Source organism: Acanthopagrus latus, chromosome 6 (assembly GCF_904848185.1).
Source record: "Acanthopagrus latus isolate v.2019 chromosome 6, fAcaLat1.1, whole genome shotgun sequence".
Lineage (NCBI taxonomy): Eukaryota > Metazoa > Chordata > Actinopteri > Spariformes > Sparidae > Acanthopagrus > Acanthopagrus latus.
This window is the reverse complement of record NC_051044.1, coordinates 31,263,701-31,281,807: the sequence shown is the minus strand read 5'-3', so window position 1 is coordinate 31,281,807 and position 18,107 is coordinate 31,263,701. Positions and strand designations below refer to the sequence as shown.

Below are 18,107 nucleotides of genomic sequence, written 5' to 3'. Positions count from 1 at the left end.
GGTGTTTAGTGTTTTTATAGCTAGCTACAGAAATGTGTTTGTTAATAATTTGTGCATTTTTTGCACTTTAGATCAGGTCCAGCTGAAGAGTGTACGTGCCAAGTTTCACACAAGCCCAGGGAAGTGGGCGTGGCCAATTGCAAAGTGATTCAGCTCCATTCAGGGAATCTAGGGATACAAGGTTTTTGAATGTGCAACATACGGTGTGGGAGTTATAGGCAAAAACACATTGGCCTATGTTACAGCGCCCCCTGCAGGCAGATATATGTAGTTATGTCTGGACCAACCCTCCAAATTGCACCGCCCTCCCTTGCACAATTTAGCCTGCAGCACCACTTTTAGCTGGAGAAAAATAAAAATCTTTAAATCTTTTCTTTATTTGCTTGCATATGCTCCCTCGTCCCCTTGGGCTTGGCCCCCTAATGAAGTGTTTTTTTGAACAACGTACAGTAAGAGTAACACTTAGAGTTTGCTGCTATGCCTCCCAATGCCTTATGTCTGTCAGATACTTCAGTATATTGACAGTAGTGTGATGTACGTGTAGTTAACTATTGCTGATAAACATGAGACATTCCTGCAATATGACTCAAAGTCAGTTTCTGCCAAATATTTATGGACCAAGATGTTCAGTGTAATGGTGTCTTTGAGCTGTGACTGTCTCAGATTTTGAAATAAGTCTTTAAATGACAAAACAGCACAGAACACAGAAATACAACCTGATTATTTGTATGGAGTTTACTACATTGGTGATGATTGTATTTTCTGCATCATTTCATCACTCCTCACTAGTATGGAATAGTTTTCATATTTACGATTAATTTTCTTGTTAAGAATGTCATCTTTTTAATAAAAAAAATAAGATGTGTTTTGTAATTAATGTCAGTGTTAATTGAATGGTCATACAGAAGAATATAAACCAGACCAGGTTTATATGATACACTGACCAAATGCCTTGTAAGCCAAAGTGATTTACTATAGCATGTGATAAGCACGTTGAAAGTTCTCTGTAGGGCTTCAGCAGTTTCTGTTTCATTTCTAAGTCTGATTTATGATTTTTTTGTTTGCTTTGTCTCAGTTTTCACAACAGATTTAATGTGTGAAACTCTTTCAAATAACTAGTTCTCATCAAAACAGATAAGACATTGTCAGTTTCCTCATTCAGATTGTACAAACAGTTATTTATTAAAAATATGTCAAATTTGCGTAGAAATAACCTACCACAAAACAGTGAAAAACACTGTAATTATCCCATCAGGAATAATATATTAAAGCACAATTTAAAAAACATTACCTTCAACAGAAAAGGAAATGTATTGTGATATGCATGTCAAAGAATGAGCTTAGGCACTGCTAATATGAGATGTATTCTGAAAATGATCAAATATTATTTCCAATGCGTGTACACTGAAGCTGTGAAAATGCTGTAAAGAATAAAGGCAGATTTTGTAACTGAGCTTTTGTTATCATTAATCAACTGTCAAGTTCCATCCTGACATTATGGAGGCTGTGGTCTCTCAGTTGCAGGCATGAAAATCACTCACCTTTTGGTGAAACTCTCTGTTTTGAAACCAAAATAGGTGACCTGCGTGAATTGTGTTGATCCGATGAGAATCTTATTTTATTTGGGGTGGGGGCGGGGGGGTATGGATGGGACATGGAGGTATACCAGAGAATGAACAGCGAACATGTGCATGTCTGAGGGGAGCTTTGAATTCGATAAAAACTTTTCTAAAATCTCTCCAACTCATTTTCATTTAGCAGGTGTGTTCAGGAAAATCAGTAAGCATCTTGCATTCTCTGTCACAAAGACAAAGAAATTGTCTTCAAAATAAGAGCTTTACATTGCACCCCACTGGAGTTTAAAACTGGTTTCTTAGTGGGGGGCTTTTAATTTGAAATTAGCAACCATTCGTAGATGCCGCTACAACAGCAAGCGGACAACGAGGACAGCTACAGAGACCAAGGAGACGCTGCATCTCCTGGATCTCGGCTGTTCAGATGCCCATCTTGATGTTTGGGGATGACGTGATGGACTGACTGCTGTGATCAGCTGTTTCCTGGTTTTAAAACTCCCTGGTTGTGGGTTGCACAACAGTAAACACCATCGACATTTCCGCCCACCTCACGCAGTGGCCGGCACATCAACGGCTTGGATTTTGATAACGTTAGCAATGGAGGTGGCAAAAAGCGTACTCTCCAAGGGTACTAAATTTGCAGACCTAGCCGCAAAAAGGACGGCCAAATTGGCAGCTTGCTGCCCAGTATAAAAACTGCTATTAACTATGCAAACAAGGGCAGCCATGCACTGCAGGCACACTGAAACAGAAGTGCAGAGGAGGAAGGTGCAGGTCATAGCATCAACACACTGTAGCCAGCACCTTTCTTCCAAGCAGAGAGACAGCAACTTCTTCAAAACCCATATTCATCTTGTCAAAACACTTTTTAAGGGCTTCCTTTGTTCATTCTGCGGCAGATTGCGCTATTAAAGTTGTGCTGTTGTGCATGTCGTGAGAGAAGTTGTCATTCTCATTTCTTATAGTATAATGTGACCATGTATAGATAGATACTTTTTTATACATTCATACTGTCTTGTAATTCAGATTTTTCTCTCAAAATGCATCAGATTGATGCTTTTAAATATGAAATATTAAAATATTTTTTCCGTTTCGCATAATTCTTTAGTAGTGTGAATGCTGAAGGCATTGTTCTTCTGGAATTTATTGGTTGTGAATGCAGGAGCCATTCACAACATTATTAATAAGGATGCTTAAGGCAGTATTGTTCTAATGGAATTTATTATTATCATTATTCCTGCTTCTGTACATTTTTCAACACTTTTCACCTCCTACAAATTTTGAGCTACAGAAACCATTAGAATATTAAAATATTATTAATTATTATTACTAGTGCATTACCCGTAGGAAGCATGTATTCCTATAGAAAAGTGGGAGGGTAAGTAGTGTTTTCATGGATGGCCAAATGAGGTTGTGTTTGAAGGTGGAACGTCAGGGATATAATTGGCTGTTTTTGACTACTTTTGATCATACCATTATATTTCACGTTAAAATCTATTCATCTTGCCTTGTTTGGTGTCATTATTTTCAGCACAACCTCACATGTGTGACTGTACAGTTATTTTTTCATTTTGACATACTGTATTAATACAATGGACCTAAAATCACAAAAACCTAAAATCAGAGTAGGAAAAAGTTAGATTTTTTACTGTGAAAACTACAGATACGTTACGGCTTCCATCCGGTTTTGGTCCGCTGTCCGCCACCGGTTGCATTTTGAGTCCGCCATGGCGCAGTACGGTAGACAGCTGGTGTCACGAGGTTGAAGAGTTTTCGTGATAATCACATAATCACTCACGACCGCAGTTATAGGTATGTGTCAGGAAGTGTTCCCGACAGAAGGATTAGTAGAAGAGATTGTGTTTGTCTCTTTTTTGAGATTTGTGTGCTGGTGTCAACACGGAGTATTTTATGTTGAAAGTAACCGGATGTAACATTGTTGTTTCTGTGCTTGACTTCCTGCCTTGCTGTTGTTGCAAGAGTGCTAAAAACATCCCTCTCTGTTGATGCATTAGATCATTCACCTGTGCGAGCTAATACACTCCTCCTCAGACTTCACTTCTGGCTTCTGCTTAGGTGGCATGTTGTCACTGAAGGAGGCCTGGGCCTAGTCTGGTGGATGGATGGATGGTTGGATGGATAGATAGATGGGCTGCTGCTAAGGCCTGGTGGTTGAGCTGCTGCTAGGCCAGGTAGCTCCTGCTGCTGAGGCCTGCTGGCAGCTGATCATGGGACCAGGTATCTTCTGCTGCTGCAGACATGGTGGTGGCTGCTGCTGCTTGATGGTGTCTGAGCAGCTGAGTCCAGGTAGCTTCCACTGCTGGGGCCTGGTGGTGGCTGCTGCTAGAACCAGGTGATGTGTGTTCACAGGTCTAGGGGGTCTACTGTACATGTGAGAAAGTAGTTTTGTGGGGCCTCATGTAATCTGCTGCCTCCAGTTATGTCACTCAGTGGCTGCATTGTCAGAAATAACAGCTTTTTTATTCCACATAGTCTTCTCCTTTTCAAAACCTGGCGCTTACATCAGCCACAATGCAGGTAGAGTGGAGACAAACTGCAGAGATAATTTAGAATTACCATGACCTGAATGACCGAGAACCTTCATCAACATATTTCTTCTTGCTTTCATACAGAAATAAATGGATGACACTATTTCACAAAGTAGTCAGATTTTTTTAAGTAGAAGTGTAAATGTGAAAAGAAAAGAGGCATAAAGCCTTTTATGTCTTTGTAAGTGTCGTGATGTTTTTGGTCAGAGGGAGACAACATCATTTTTACATTTTATTCTCCCAGCTTTTTTTAAAATGCTGTCTATAAACTATTGCAAATTTTCTTTTACACTAAATCATGAAGCTCCCCATAGTATGCGTTTGGGGTAACTTTCACCTGTCCACCACACTCCCACATCTCCAGGTTGCTGATGACACAACCAGTATCAGTCTGATCACTGATGACAATGGGGAAGTGAGTCAACAGCTATCTTTCAGGTGCAGGTTGGGCAGAATGAAGAGCCTTTCCTCAGGCTCCCTCTGAGCGCTGTGCACCACTCGGCATGTGAACTTTGAGGCCTGGTCATCCTCATTGGGAGGGAGTTTGAGAAAACTAAGCATGGAGTAGAGGCCGTTGATGTTCAGGCTCGGTGGAGTGTTGAAGACGCCAGAGCAAACTGTCTCACCATCTTTAGTCCAAGTCACTGACACGTCCTCAGGACAGAAGTCTCTGATGCACAGTTGCAGTGTACACTCGTCATTCAGCAGAGGACACGGCGGTTCACAGTCAATGAACCTCACATTAGGAGGAGTTCCTGTTCAAACACACATTGGAGCTGTATCATTCAACTTGTTAAAGGTTCTTACAGTATATTCAGCATTTTAGCATGTCATTCATTCATTCATTTTGACATAATTTTGATGAACATTTCCATGTAATTGCCAGCTCTGAAAACTCAAAGGGAATGTGTTTGCACTGATCTCTTCATAAAACATGTTGCAGAGGTTTATGATTTCAACCTTTTTCAACCCTGCAGTGAAATCATCTAACATGTTTTGATCAGGCTGAAACATTTCAAGACTGTATCTTTTTCTACTCAAATATCAAATACTTTCAGATTTATTCATGTTGACCACCGCATAGGTGCGACCACACGGCTGCTACTTGCCGTGTGGTCGCACCTATGGGGTGGTCAACATGAATAAAACTATAAAATCCTTCATGTAACTCAACAACCCTGAAAGATGTCGTCAATAAACTGCTCAGTTCTGTCAGCTGACTTGTGGTGATGATGGAGAAGTGGTTAACTGCTGTGTCCAGTGTTATCTGTACTATCTACTATTATTAACCCTTTCTGTTTCCTTCACATTAATAATACAAAGAATTATCCTGAGATATTCTGCGTGTGATGAGTTGATGCAGCGGGACAAGACATCTGACTCAGTCATCTGTTCTGATTATTGGATTTCATTCATTCAGTGAAATGTATTTCATTCATTGTGAACAATGTTGCTGTAAGAAAATACTTCATCTTATGTGTCTATAGTTATGCTTATGTGTCAAATGTCATCAGCAAATTCCCCTCAGCTGTGATATAATCATGCACATGAGCACAGTTGTCATCATAATAATGAACAACTGTTGTAATTGTATTGTATTGTTATTGGGCGAGACTTACTATAATGTATCAGATAGACAAAGTTTAAATGTATTTAATAGTGACATTACAAGGAAAACAGAGCATGAGCATTTACAGTAAGACAACATTCAGGCTATTCATCTACTCTTGATATGCTGCTGTGTGACCATTTGAAGTGAAGCAATTAAAAAACATGAAGCTGTTATTGTGACAAAGCTGTCACATTCTGTCTGGTTGAACATCTCAGATTGAATTTCCGAAGGAGATTAATATGAGAAAAAGGCCAGCAAAGTTCCCATATCAGGTAAGAAAACTGATCGCAGTCATTGTTGATTTTCGTCAAACATTAATGGAATTTCAGTTTCCTCCACTTCTTCCCAGACGAGGAAGGCAAACACCGCAAGCTCAGCCAAGTCTCGTCACGTCTACAGGAAGAGAGAGTGTCCGACTTCATGGCAGCGTTTGTAGCTCCGCCCCTGAAGTCGCCAGCACATCTCACTGATGCAGTCAGTCAGAAGGAGTTCAACTTGAATGCGCCTATTGTTATGCAACCTAGTGAGGTCGCAGAACCATGGGACTTCTCTCAGCCATTCAGCGAAGTTTAGGGCTACATCACAGATAGTGACATCACGCCATCAGACCAATCAGCAGCGGCCAATGAGCATTCTAACTTCCCTTTTTCACCGGAACTCCGGTATTATTTTTCCCCATAGACATAGACATACATAGATGCCTCATTGAGCGCTGGACCGTATGTCGACATCACCGCTGTATTGGAGGAGGCAGCTCTGCCACGGGAACTAATCTGAGTCAATGGAGTGAACTTCACAAAGCGCCCTTCTACAAAGTGCTATAACTTAATGCCTCTCATTTACACATTCACACATGTACAAATATATTTGAGGAACAGATAGGAACGAACAAAAAAACTTACGTAACATTCTCTGATTATAAACGTTAACTACGTCTTCTATGTTCAGTGTACAGGTCGGCACCAAACCCACGTACGTATTCTATAATGTTATAATAAGTGTTTACAGCTGCCAGTGTATGTAAATGCTGTTACTGTGATGATGATACATAACAGTTAAATATTGAATCTGTGTCTATAATAACCAAATCCTGACATGTAAATGTGACATCTGTCTACCATAATATATGAATCAGAATCAGAAATACTTCACTGGTTCCTGACAGGAAGTTGCTTGCGTTGGAGCTGCTCCCATTCAAGTCAAGAATATGCAGAAAACAGTAATAACAATAATAACAATAATAATAATAAAAATAACAATAATAACAACGTATATGGTGCATAGTGATAATAGTAGCCCACTGCAACTTTACTTTTTTTTTTACCATTAGATGTTGTTGTATAGAATATCATATTTTATAATGTTCTGTCATGGAGTGTATCACTTCACTGCTAACAGAAAAGAAAGCAGGCACACTGCCAGTTGTAGTTTCTTCTCTTGATTTGCAGACTGGTTATTATAGACACAGATTCAATCTTTAATCGTCAGTTATCATCACAGTAACTAGGGATGGCCATCGTTAACGGGTTTCGTTTGGGAACCGGTTCTGAGTCAAACGATTCTTTGGAATCACTAACAAAAACCCTTTACGATTCCGCTATCGATTCTTCCCGGGCTGCGCCGCCACTGTAAACAAATGTACCCCACACGTACATTTGTGATGACATCACACACACAAACTGCTGCAGAGCACAGGTGAGCTGAGATGCTTCATGTGATGCTCTGTGGAGAAATGTCATCATTAAACAACTGGCTAACGTTGTGTGATAATGATAAACATGAGGTTAATTTAGCACCACCTTTATTTTAATAAACCAGGTTGTATTCTTTTCTGTACTCATGTACTATTTGGTTTTCAGCCTATTTCGGAATCAACAAGAGAATCCATAAAAGAACGGATAGATAAGCAGGAATCAATAAAGCATTGGAATCACTAAATCCTTATCAATACACATCCCTAACAGTAACAGTGTTACATACATTAGTAGCTGTAAACACTAATTTTGTATGGCTACTTTGGTTAGACTATATTAAGGTTAGGGAGTTCATCCTAAAAATAGGATAGGAAGAGTTGCCAGACTTTATGATATCTATGGGTAGTGCCTCAGGCAGTGTATCACCACCTCCACCCAACACCTATGAGAGGGGGCCATGACCCTCTTCCAACTAAGGAGTATCAGATGTCTAGCCAGTAGGGTGGAGAATGCTATAGCCTCGGCCTGGTGCCTTGTTATTTGTGTCTCCAGGGGGACGACCCCAAATAGTGCAGTCAATGGGTTGCCTCAGTTACCATGAAAAAGTAATCTGATTTCTGATCACTCCTTTAAACTCCTTCGAAACTTAGTTTAGATCGAACTTTGTCGCCAGCACAGAATATACAACAAACCCAAAGGTCCCATATCATAAAAAACATGTTTTTTCTTGTCTCTACATATATAAGCTGGTCCTCCCTGAGCCTGCCAACTCCCAGAATGAGGGAAAAAAAAGATTCCTGTATGGTCTCTGCATCACACCCACTGGTAAAACAGCGCTCCTACAGGCTGTTCAGATTCTGCTCCTTTCATTACATAACAAAAGGAGTCATTATCATAAGCCGACCTCCTCTGCATGGTGATAGGAGAATCCAAGAGGGGGGCGTTCATCCCTGAGGTGAAGTTCGGTGTGTCCAGCAGTGAGACAGCAGTGTTTCACAATGTCGTCGCTCAGAGCTGGACACGCAAATAGCTCTGTTGCTGGTTGTAAAAATCAACATAAGTGCCAATATTCTGTCCCAGCTACAGAACAACAGAAGAGACAGTGGTTGCGTTCCATATTTTAAGACAACGTGCCGGCTACGGTTCGTGTTAGCTTGTGTGTGTTTGCTAATCGCTTCACATCAGACTGCTTCAGTAACGAGGGTCAGTACAAAGCTGGCTTTGCCTCGACACTGACACATGACACATGACCAAACTAACATTATACAGACACACTAACTATTCTGAAACATCTTGCTGCAGCCACAGAGTCTGTACTTCTTCAGGAGCCTCTCCTTCTGGGTCCCATTCTGGGTCAAACTGGTTCGGTTGAATGAAAAAATCTCTGTGAGCCATAGCGATACATATGTACATCCACCGTAAATATTAGCAAGGGGCGTCCCCTCCCTGAGAGTGATGTAGCAGGCATGGATCTCCAAGTAGGCATTGACAGACGGAGCTCATTAGCATTTAGAGGTGCAGGCACAGAAACAGACTGCTCTGAATAAAGCTCTGTAGAGCGACTTTTAGACAGCTGAAATTCAGGACCACAGATGGTTTTGGGGCAATGCATAGAGAGTCAGAGCTGATGGACCTCTGACAACTGTGTGAAATTGATGAAAAACAGCATAATATGGGACCTTTAATATTCTCATCTTTAGCTGACTGGAATATTGACTGTATTTCCAGCTAGAAAATGCCATCTCTCTCCTCCCTCCATTGTTGTTTGTGTTTGTGTCACTGTGTGGTGTGACACCTGAGTGTCCTCGTGCTGAAAACATGACTTGTTGTTAGATTACTTGTTACTGAAAAAAGTGGTCATATACTGGCATCACTGCTCTTTTTTTATCGGGAGTCTGGGGAAATTTTGAAAATTGGGCTGTTTAAAGATGCAATTTCAACATAGTTTGAGAAAGAAAGAAAGGCCCATCGTTGGGTCCTTGTGACGGAATGCCTTTAAACGCCCCGTCATTCCCTGACCGGTGCACTCTCTCTCTCATAGAGTGCCGGTGAGTGCACGCGGCGCTGTCATTGTTCCGGCGGATCCAAGCTCCATCCTAACTGATTCCCCGCAGGCTGCATCTTGTGGTCCAGCAGCTACACAAACTTTTGCCCGTTTCCCTGAACTCTGTTCACCCCGCCATAGGTCGTCGAGGGTGCACACTCGGCGCCTTCCCAACACACACACATACACATACACACACCCTCACCTGCTGTTGCGGTGGAGGTCTGTCTCGGGTTCACGGGCTGAACCGAGGCAGTTCCGGATCCTGTCATAAATTGCGCTGGGTGGTGCGCTTCAATGGGTCAGGTGACCACAGACTATACTAATATCATTGTTTCTGTTGAAAGTATTGTGAATTGATGTGTTCTGTGTGAACAATGGCACAGCCATATGCAGGGTTGTTAGTGCCACAATAGTAGAGTTAATGGGGTTTTTGTGTTTTGGTATTCTGTTTCCCAGTTTATGTTTTGAAACCCCTGTGCTGGGTTAATTGGTTTGCCTGGAGGAGGGGCCAAGGGGGTATTTAAAGGGAGCTCAGCTCACTTTAGGGGGAGCAATAAAAAAAAAATCACCATACTAAAATTTGCCGACTGGGCCATCATCTGTCCATCTCAAAGCCTGAACCCCGACAGCCCTCATCGTCATATTTTAATCACAAATAAAGCTGATTTTCCCGCACTATAGGCCTACTGAGTAAAGTTTTCGTTAAAGATATTATAGCCTGTAATAAGACCTGTGCTGTGTGCATAGGCTATTAGAGCAGGTAGAACATTCCCCTTCCCACAAATGTTGCCGCTGTTTACTCACGCCTGGGTGAAATCCGGCAGGATCCGGATATGGTTGCCGTCTGCAGTAGTCACTGACTTCGTCTCCATGGCTTTCTTCAGAAGCAACTCTTTTTTGGAAAAGTAATGGCACTTCACCACAAATGGCCGTGGTGGGAGGCTGTCTTTCGCCGGCTGACAGCGGAGGGTGTGGTGCGCCCAGTCTATGGTTGGAGGCTTCTCAAGATTCAGAGTTCTTTAAGCAGGTTAACCACAAACTGATACGGATGTTTCCCATGTTCACGGCGTTTCTCCACTCCTGTTATGCGTATATTGCAATGCCATGATCTCGCCTCCAAATCCTCGCAGCGGTCTCTCAGTGTGGCCAGTTCTTTTTTCATAACACTGACATCCGCTTCCATAGCGGCAGACGAGGCCGAGTGACCGCTAACCTCATCCTCCAGCTCAGACTATTGGCTCTCGGCCGCCTCCATTCGTTTTTCCACTTGTTCCACCGCACATCGTAGTTCAGTCCGAAACTGGCCAATCTGGTTCCAGAGTTCTGCCGACTGGGCTGTAGCCTTTTTTTTCCATTTTCGCCATCAAATCTTGTTTTAAAGATTCGATGGCCAGCAGCACTGCCTGTTGGTTATCGTCGTTTGCATCATCTGCTGCGCTAGCGCTAGCATTAGCGTTAGCATCTGACTCCAACTTATTTCCTTAGCGAATTTTTGGCATTTTCCTCTCCAAAGTTGTGAAACTTGTCGATCCGACTCGTTTATAGACGCGCATAGGGTCATAGAAATTGGTTTAAAAAGAGAAATAATATGAACTTGGTAGTCCCGTGAGGAGCCCAGCAAAACTACGTCTTCACATGGCGCTGCCCATACAGGAAATCATTCATTCGAATTTTTAATTACTGTTTTCTATCATGTCAGAAATGGAATGAAACCTTGGGGAAAATTAAAATCCAGGATTCCACAGTTTTATCCCTGACAAAGTGTGATATGTTGTGATGTTGTTGATAGAATGCTGTCAGTAAACGTAGACCAAACTCAGCTGTTGTTAGTGTATTGCTCGAGGCTTTCAACATTATCCTTCTGGTTAGTTAAATCTAAACCACACCTGAAGCTTCCAGGAGTCCCTCAAAGGACACTGATTGGTTAAACCACTGCGGTTTGGCCACAAATGCAGAGCTTGAAACCTGGTCAGATGGATCTGCAAGATCAAATGATCATGCAAATTCAGCTGTCCCACTAACAAGTCATGACTGTCTCACAGCAATTAGCTTTTTTCATAAAGAAAGTAAAGACATTTTAGAAAAAAATATATCAATAAGTTTAAAATGTGATTGCAGTCAGAGATTTACTCTAAATGATCATTTAATGGCACTAAAATAAAACTTGGTGCTGCTACCTTGTGTATTAATGTGGTACAGGACATCTTTGTAGCCTGGAGCAGAGAAGCTGGAGTGGTAAACACGGCAGGTGTAGACAGCTCTCTCGTCCTCTTTCTCCATGACAAGTTGGACCTTACTCCACTTGCTGTAGAGGCGATTATGGTCAGAGAAAGGTCCAAAGTGTGTGACAGCGCCAATCTCCTCTCCGTCATTCCTGGACCACTCCAGGTGCACATCTGGAGGGTAGAAGTTCTCCACTCGACAGCAGAGAACCAGCAGTCTCTCCACCTTGGGGATCTGAGGGATGCTGGTGATCTGGAGAAATGATGGCTCCACTGGAGGTATTGAGGTGAGAGAGAAGTCCTGTTAAATCATGTGAGATTCATTCACAGGAGAACAATAACAAAATATTCTTTCATAGGTCCCATCTGCTGAAAATATAATTTCAGATCAAGTCTGACAGGAGGATATCATGGATTTGTGACATGGAAACAAGATCAGCAAAATATACACACGGGAGAAGTTATCCTTTGTAACATGAGTTAAATGATGTGAAAGGGTCTTTTGTAACCCAAACCATTTCCTAAACCTAACCAAGTGTATTGGAATCTCAGTGATTTTGCAGATGTTTTAGGGGCACCACCTCCGAAGAGAAAAACTGAAATAAAATCTAATTATAAATGATTAAGTTATCAGTCAAATGTTATCAGTCAGTGTGACTTCTCAATTAAACTGACCTCCATTTTCCACTTCAAAGGATCACACATAACCACAGCTGGGTCTAAATAGCAATGTTACCTGAGCAAATACCAGCGCAAATGACTTCAATGATTTTCAGATATTTAGAACAGACCCCATATCCTTCAATTGAAGGTGTCAATTGTGCTTTTGGCCCCAGATAATATCAACAGACCTCTTATTATAAATCAGCTTGAGTTGTTAACTCGTCCTTCCTCAGTAGTATGCAACCTGTCCCTTTTGGATTGCATCATACTGATGGTAAAGTTTGTAGCTGTTAAGTGGGGAGGAATCATGTTTTGTTTCAGTGTACCTAAAATGGCCTTGTGGTATATTGCACGGCTGAGTGGCTTGTGTACAGGACTCTCAGTCAGCAGACAGAGGTTTGTAGCTCATTTGGAACATATTGTTATACTGTTCACTTATCGGTTAGGTTTAGGAAACAAAAAACATGGTTAGGCTTAAATGAATATGTGAGTATGAATAGTGAATAGTGACATGAATATGATGCTCTTAGAGCCACAGTTGCCCACCTGTGACCTGGACTGTAGTCTCTCTGCTGATGGTCCTGCCCCTGCACCGCACCTCACACTGGTATTTGCTCAGGTCTTCAGTGACAGTCATGCACAATGTCAGGACAGATGTGTGGTGTCTGCCATCCGATTGGAGAGAGGCCTTTTCACTCACATCCTCATTGACCAACAGAGAAACGGATTCTGACTGGACCATTGAGACTGCACCGCCTCCTAATCTAAACCATTTAACCTCGAGCTCCCTCTGTCTTGCTCCTCGGATGGTGCATGTGAGGTTGAATGGCACCTGAGCGTATATGATGCTGGGTTGACTTATTTCAGAGACGCTTGGTAGAGCTGTTGAGAGAGATAAGAATTCATCTTGTTGCACAATTATGAAAGTGACACCAGGTGTTCTCTCTTGAGATGACAGTGTTTTCTCTTGAGTCAAAACTGAGTTACATAAAAAGGCCCCACACACCACCCAGACTCAAACCCACAGCCAACTGCCTTTATCTGACCACTCTGTTGCCTCTTGTCTGACCTGTTCGGCAGAAAAGTTACACTGAACACACACTTCGACGTGCTGCCAGCTCCACAGTAGTCTGTACGTTCTGCGCTTGTGCGAGATGCAATAAATGGGTGGCTCCAGTGTTAAAGACGCTAGATGAGAGCGTTGTGCATGCAGCTCTCTTTACTTTCGATCAAAACGAAACTTACCTATTTCAGATAAAAACAGCTACTTACTAAACATGCAGTGAGGCATTACCAAATGAACACAGATTAATTTGTCCTGAAGGGACATAAGAACAGCTAGTCTCATGTCAGCACTCCAAAACATGAAAAGAGGGAATGATGGAACAGAGTGCGTAGAAAAACAAAGCGCACACGGTATTCCGCCCCTCCCACACACCAATAAATGAAAAGTGGATATTGTGCTGCTGTCCCTCTACCTCAGCACAGCAGACTGACACAGCATCAGGTGCTGCTGTCCCTCTACCTCAGCACAGCAGAGTGGCTATGTAAGATGAGAGTTAGTTCACAGAGAACCAGTTCAAATAAAAAAGCAGTTACACATTTCCCCAAAACAAAGATGGGAGAGTGTCAACATGACTTTTGTAACAGAGTCTTAATCAATGCTGAAAAAATCAAAAGAAGCTGGCTGATGTACTCAAACAGAAATGATAGCTTGCACTGCTTCTGCTGCTAAATGTTTTCTCCAAAAGAATACAGACTTAGTAAGGAAGGACTAAAGGACTGGAAACATGCAAGCCACTTGCTGAAGGTTCATGAGGACAGCCAGCAGCACAATACCCACATGGAACATGGAAGGAGTTGCAGGTCATTTTGCAAAGTGGCTGACAATAGATAAGGAAGAGATGGCACTCTGAGGCTGAGAGATAACATGTTTGCACAATGCCTTATTTATATTGTATTTTTATCACTTGTTTCTTTCCTCAGTTTTTATTTGGTGTGATATTTTTGACTTAGAAGAGATAAAATCTTGAATACATACATGCAGTTTCTGTGTGAGTGTATGAAAACTGATTGTGAAATTGACTGTGATGCAGGAGGGCGCTGGCTAAGATCTTGCCTAGGGCACCAAGTTACTCAGTGCCAGCACTGCAGTAATATCTTGAAAGAATGCTGTCTGTCCCTTCAGTAAAGTTCCACAATATGGTCCTAATATTTGATGGCCCTTTTCTGCTAATCAGTTGCAGTTAACACTGAGCTGTTGCAATTTTCATTAATCTTAGAAATGATAGCTTGGTTTTGTTCATGAACAAAACAATAGCTGTATATCCTGTGTTTGAATAAAATAAAATGCACTTTGCTCATATTAAAACATACCTTTACAGAAATACCTGTAGAGAAGCAAAGTGCCACCAATAAGAGAGGAGACCAGCAACAAGCTGATGACACTGGTGACAGCTATCAGTGTGACAGCACTGTAAGGGGGTCGTGATGGAGCTGAAGGGAAAAGGATTTGAGAGATCCTTATAACATATGATAAATATATCATAATGATCAGAGTTTATAGAATAAAAGAAAGAAGAAATGATGTCCCACCCTGAACAGTTAGTGTAACAGATCTGTTGTATGTCCGACTGTAGGTCTGGTGCTCCACTTGGCAGATGAGGTGTATATCTCCACCCTTTACTGCGGAGGAGTGCAGCGTGATGCCACTGCGAATACTGTAGGTTCCATCTGGATTATGAATAGCCATTTCAGTGCAGACACGGGAGAGGTGGCTCACACCAGCGTGGACAGTTCGGGAGCCATTTTGGATGTACCATGTAATGGCCAGTTTTTCTGGATAGAAAGCTGTGATGTCACACTGTATCGTCTTCTCCTCCCCCTCTGTCACAGCTGCCTTCTCTGGGAGCGTCACTGAAGGCCGAGCTGGGAGATGAGCCGAAAACAAAATATTAAATGTTTTATGGACAGTGATACACCCTGAATTCTACAAAATGTATTCAGGCACTAACACACATCACACACTACTGCTGTACTGCTCTAAGTGCGATAAAACTCTGACTGGCTAACTTTGGTCGGCATACTGTAATTATTATCAGCTAATGAGTCAGATATTTCATATTTCCAATTATTATTGGATTTGCATTCAAAAACACAACACCATGTGTAAATAAGAAAGTGACTGCACAACACATTGACTATAACAACTGTATACACAATGATAATTGTAGCTTGTTGTGCTGTTCCAGTTGCTGATGAAAATGGATAGTTCAGCATTCTGGTAAGTATGCTCATGCAGTTCTGAATCAGTGTCACACTCATATCTGAATGGCAAACATGAGATTAACTTAATTTAGCTTAAAGACTGGAAACAGGGAGACTCTGGAAAATTCAGAAGGTTTGACAGGTGGATTTTTCACCTATGGACAAGCTAGGCTAGCTGCTTTACCAGTCCATGTGCAAGGGTAAGCCAACTAGCTTATAATAAATGATAACTGTAGCTCCGTGTATAACATACAGTCTTGTGAGTGCTCAGTCTTCTCATCTAACTCTCAGCAAGAAGACAAATAAGCATATTTCCAAAAATGACCCAGTCTTTGTTTTAGGGGTGAGCAGGTCAGTGTCTTTATGCTGCTATGCATTAATAAAAAGTGTACAGGTCATTCCATGCCAACTCACTCAAATCCTTAACTTTTCCTAGTCAATTATTGTATTTTCTTGCAAAAGAATCATGCTGAAACTTGTCAAATCAATCAACAAGAATCTGTCATTTTCAAAAATTCAGATCTCCACTAGTTTATGATTTTTTTAAAAGTAGCAAATGTTATATTCAGTGGTTTTATGTTATCAGTAGACATTTGTACTGTGTTACATTGCAGTTTTCTGTCTGTCGGATACCTAATGAGCCTGCTTGTCATTGGGCTCAGGAAATGTATCTATCCATCCATCCATCGTGTCAGAAAATAGTTCAGAGAAGTTTGACATTGCGAAATAATATATGTGCACTTAGCTAAGAAAGTAAGATTATTGTGTCCTGGCATCTGTAACAAGATCGCACTGTCTATGCAACAAAGCAAAACATTATAAACTTTATCTAGTGAATTTTCCACAAACCAATGGAAAACCAGATCAATAAGTGTCAGACTGACATTACAGTCAGTGAAAAGAGAGATAATTAAAAGAAATTATAGACGACATCTTTGACATCATATATACAGTATATATATATATATATATATATATATATATATATATATATATATATATATATATATATATATATATATATATATATATAATGGACAGTCTTGTAAGAAGGAGTAGTGTGAGGAAAGGGATTATATTATACACTGGAAAAGTTGTTTGATCTTTCTTAATAAGATTTCATATGAAACCTGTGATAGTGGAGTACATGTTGAGTTATTATTATATTATATTGAGTGTGACACAGATCAGAGTAGAATACCCAGCACTTCCAGTGAAGTCGTCTCTGTGTAGACCACAGGTGTGATGATTCGGCAGGTGTACAGCCCCTCATCTCTCACAGTCACATTATGAAGCTGCAGAGATGCATCGCTCTCCAGAAGTCGTGATTTATCCACCACAGAGCCATCTCTGTTCACATGCGCTGTACCATCGACGAGCGTGTACACAACCTTCTTCTCTGCACGTTTATCTGCCATGTTCCACTCCACAGTCAGAGTACTCCACTCCACCTGTTTGGACAGTTTATCAAACAGGCAGCTGAGAGTCACGTCTGTGCCCACCAACACACTCTGCTTCCTTGTAGCGTCAGCTAAGGAACCTGAAAACACAGAAGGGATTACCTGGACTGAAGACAAGTTTGCAAAAATCAAGCAAATATACAATGCAAAAGGGCTTTCCTTTAATGTGGATACTAAAACTATACAAAATAAGACTTGACCTTTACCTTTACAGTGTAGAGCAATAACTGTGACTTTAATCATCATTTTGGCAAACTGTAGGTGCTCCATTTGGACTCAGATGTCACAGTGTTGAAGTGAAAGCAATCGCACCACTTTGGCAGAGTTCAAACAGACTGAAAATCACGTGGCGTTGAACATGTAGAGAAGAGGCTTGGCTGCTAAACATTCACCTGGCTGCTCATTACCTCAGATTACCATGCTGCGCTATTCCCATACACCATCTCCTGGACTTTGACCTGTGGTTGAATATTGCTGCATGCAGAAATACATGACTCAACAATAATCTACTGGGACTCCTCTATAGTCATGATTCAATAATCTGTATATGCACTATTCTCACCCAGATCAATCATCTTCATTGATTGCAGTTGTTGAGTATCTCATTCATCTCATGCAGAATCAACAGCCTTCCATTTACAATGGGAAGGTAAGTTTGAAAAACTGTCAAGCCCAGGCTAGATTTTAAGTCTCCAGCCAGGAAACCCCGCCCACTTCACTCAGGCCTCTCTCCAAAGCCTGCTCCCCCCAGTCATGAACACACACTGTCTGACAACTTGCTGAATACTGGCGACAGAGTCAAAGTCCTCACAAGCAGTGGGAAGAAGAGTATCAGTGCATCGTTTTCATCACAAAATCTAACTTAAAGTCACAACCTCATCTTAATCACCTGTAGGTAAACACCTAATATTATCACATGGAATGTAAACAACCAACATAACCAAACATAACCAAACTGAACTTGAAAGAGACAACCTTTACTTTGACCAAGATTTTACCACAAAAATACAGCAAGAAAG

At 41.4% G+C, this 18,107-nt stretch overlaps 1 gene segment (V, D, J or C); it reads right to left on the bottom strand.

Moving 5' to 3' along the window:
* Positions 1–3,230: 3,230 nt before the first annotated feature.
* On the bottom strand, positions 3,231–17,434 carry LOC119020407. The segment is given in 6 exon segments: positions 3,231–4,878; positions 11,654–11,971; positions 14,738–14,857; positions 14,957–15,289; positions 16,830–17,168; positions 17,295–17,434. Coding segments are annotated over 6 exon segments (1,509 nt in total).
* Positions 17,435–18,107: the final 673 nt, after the last annotated feature.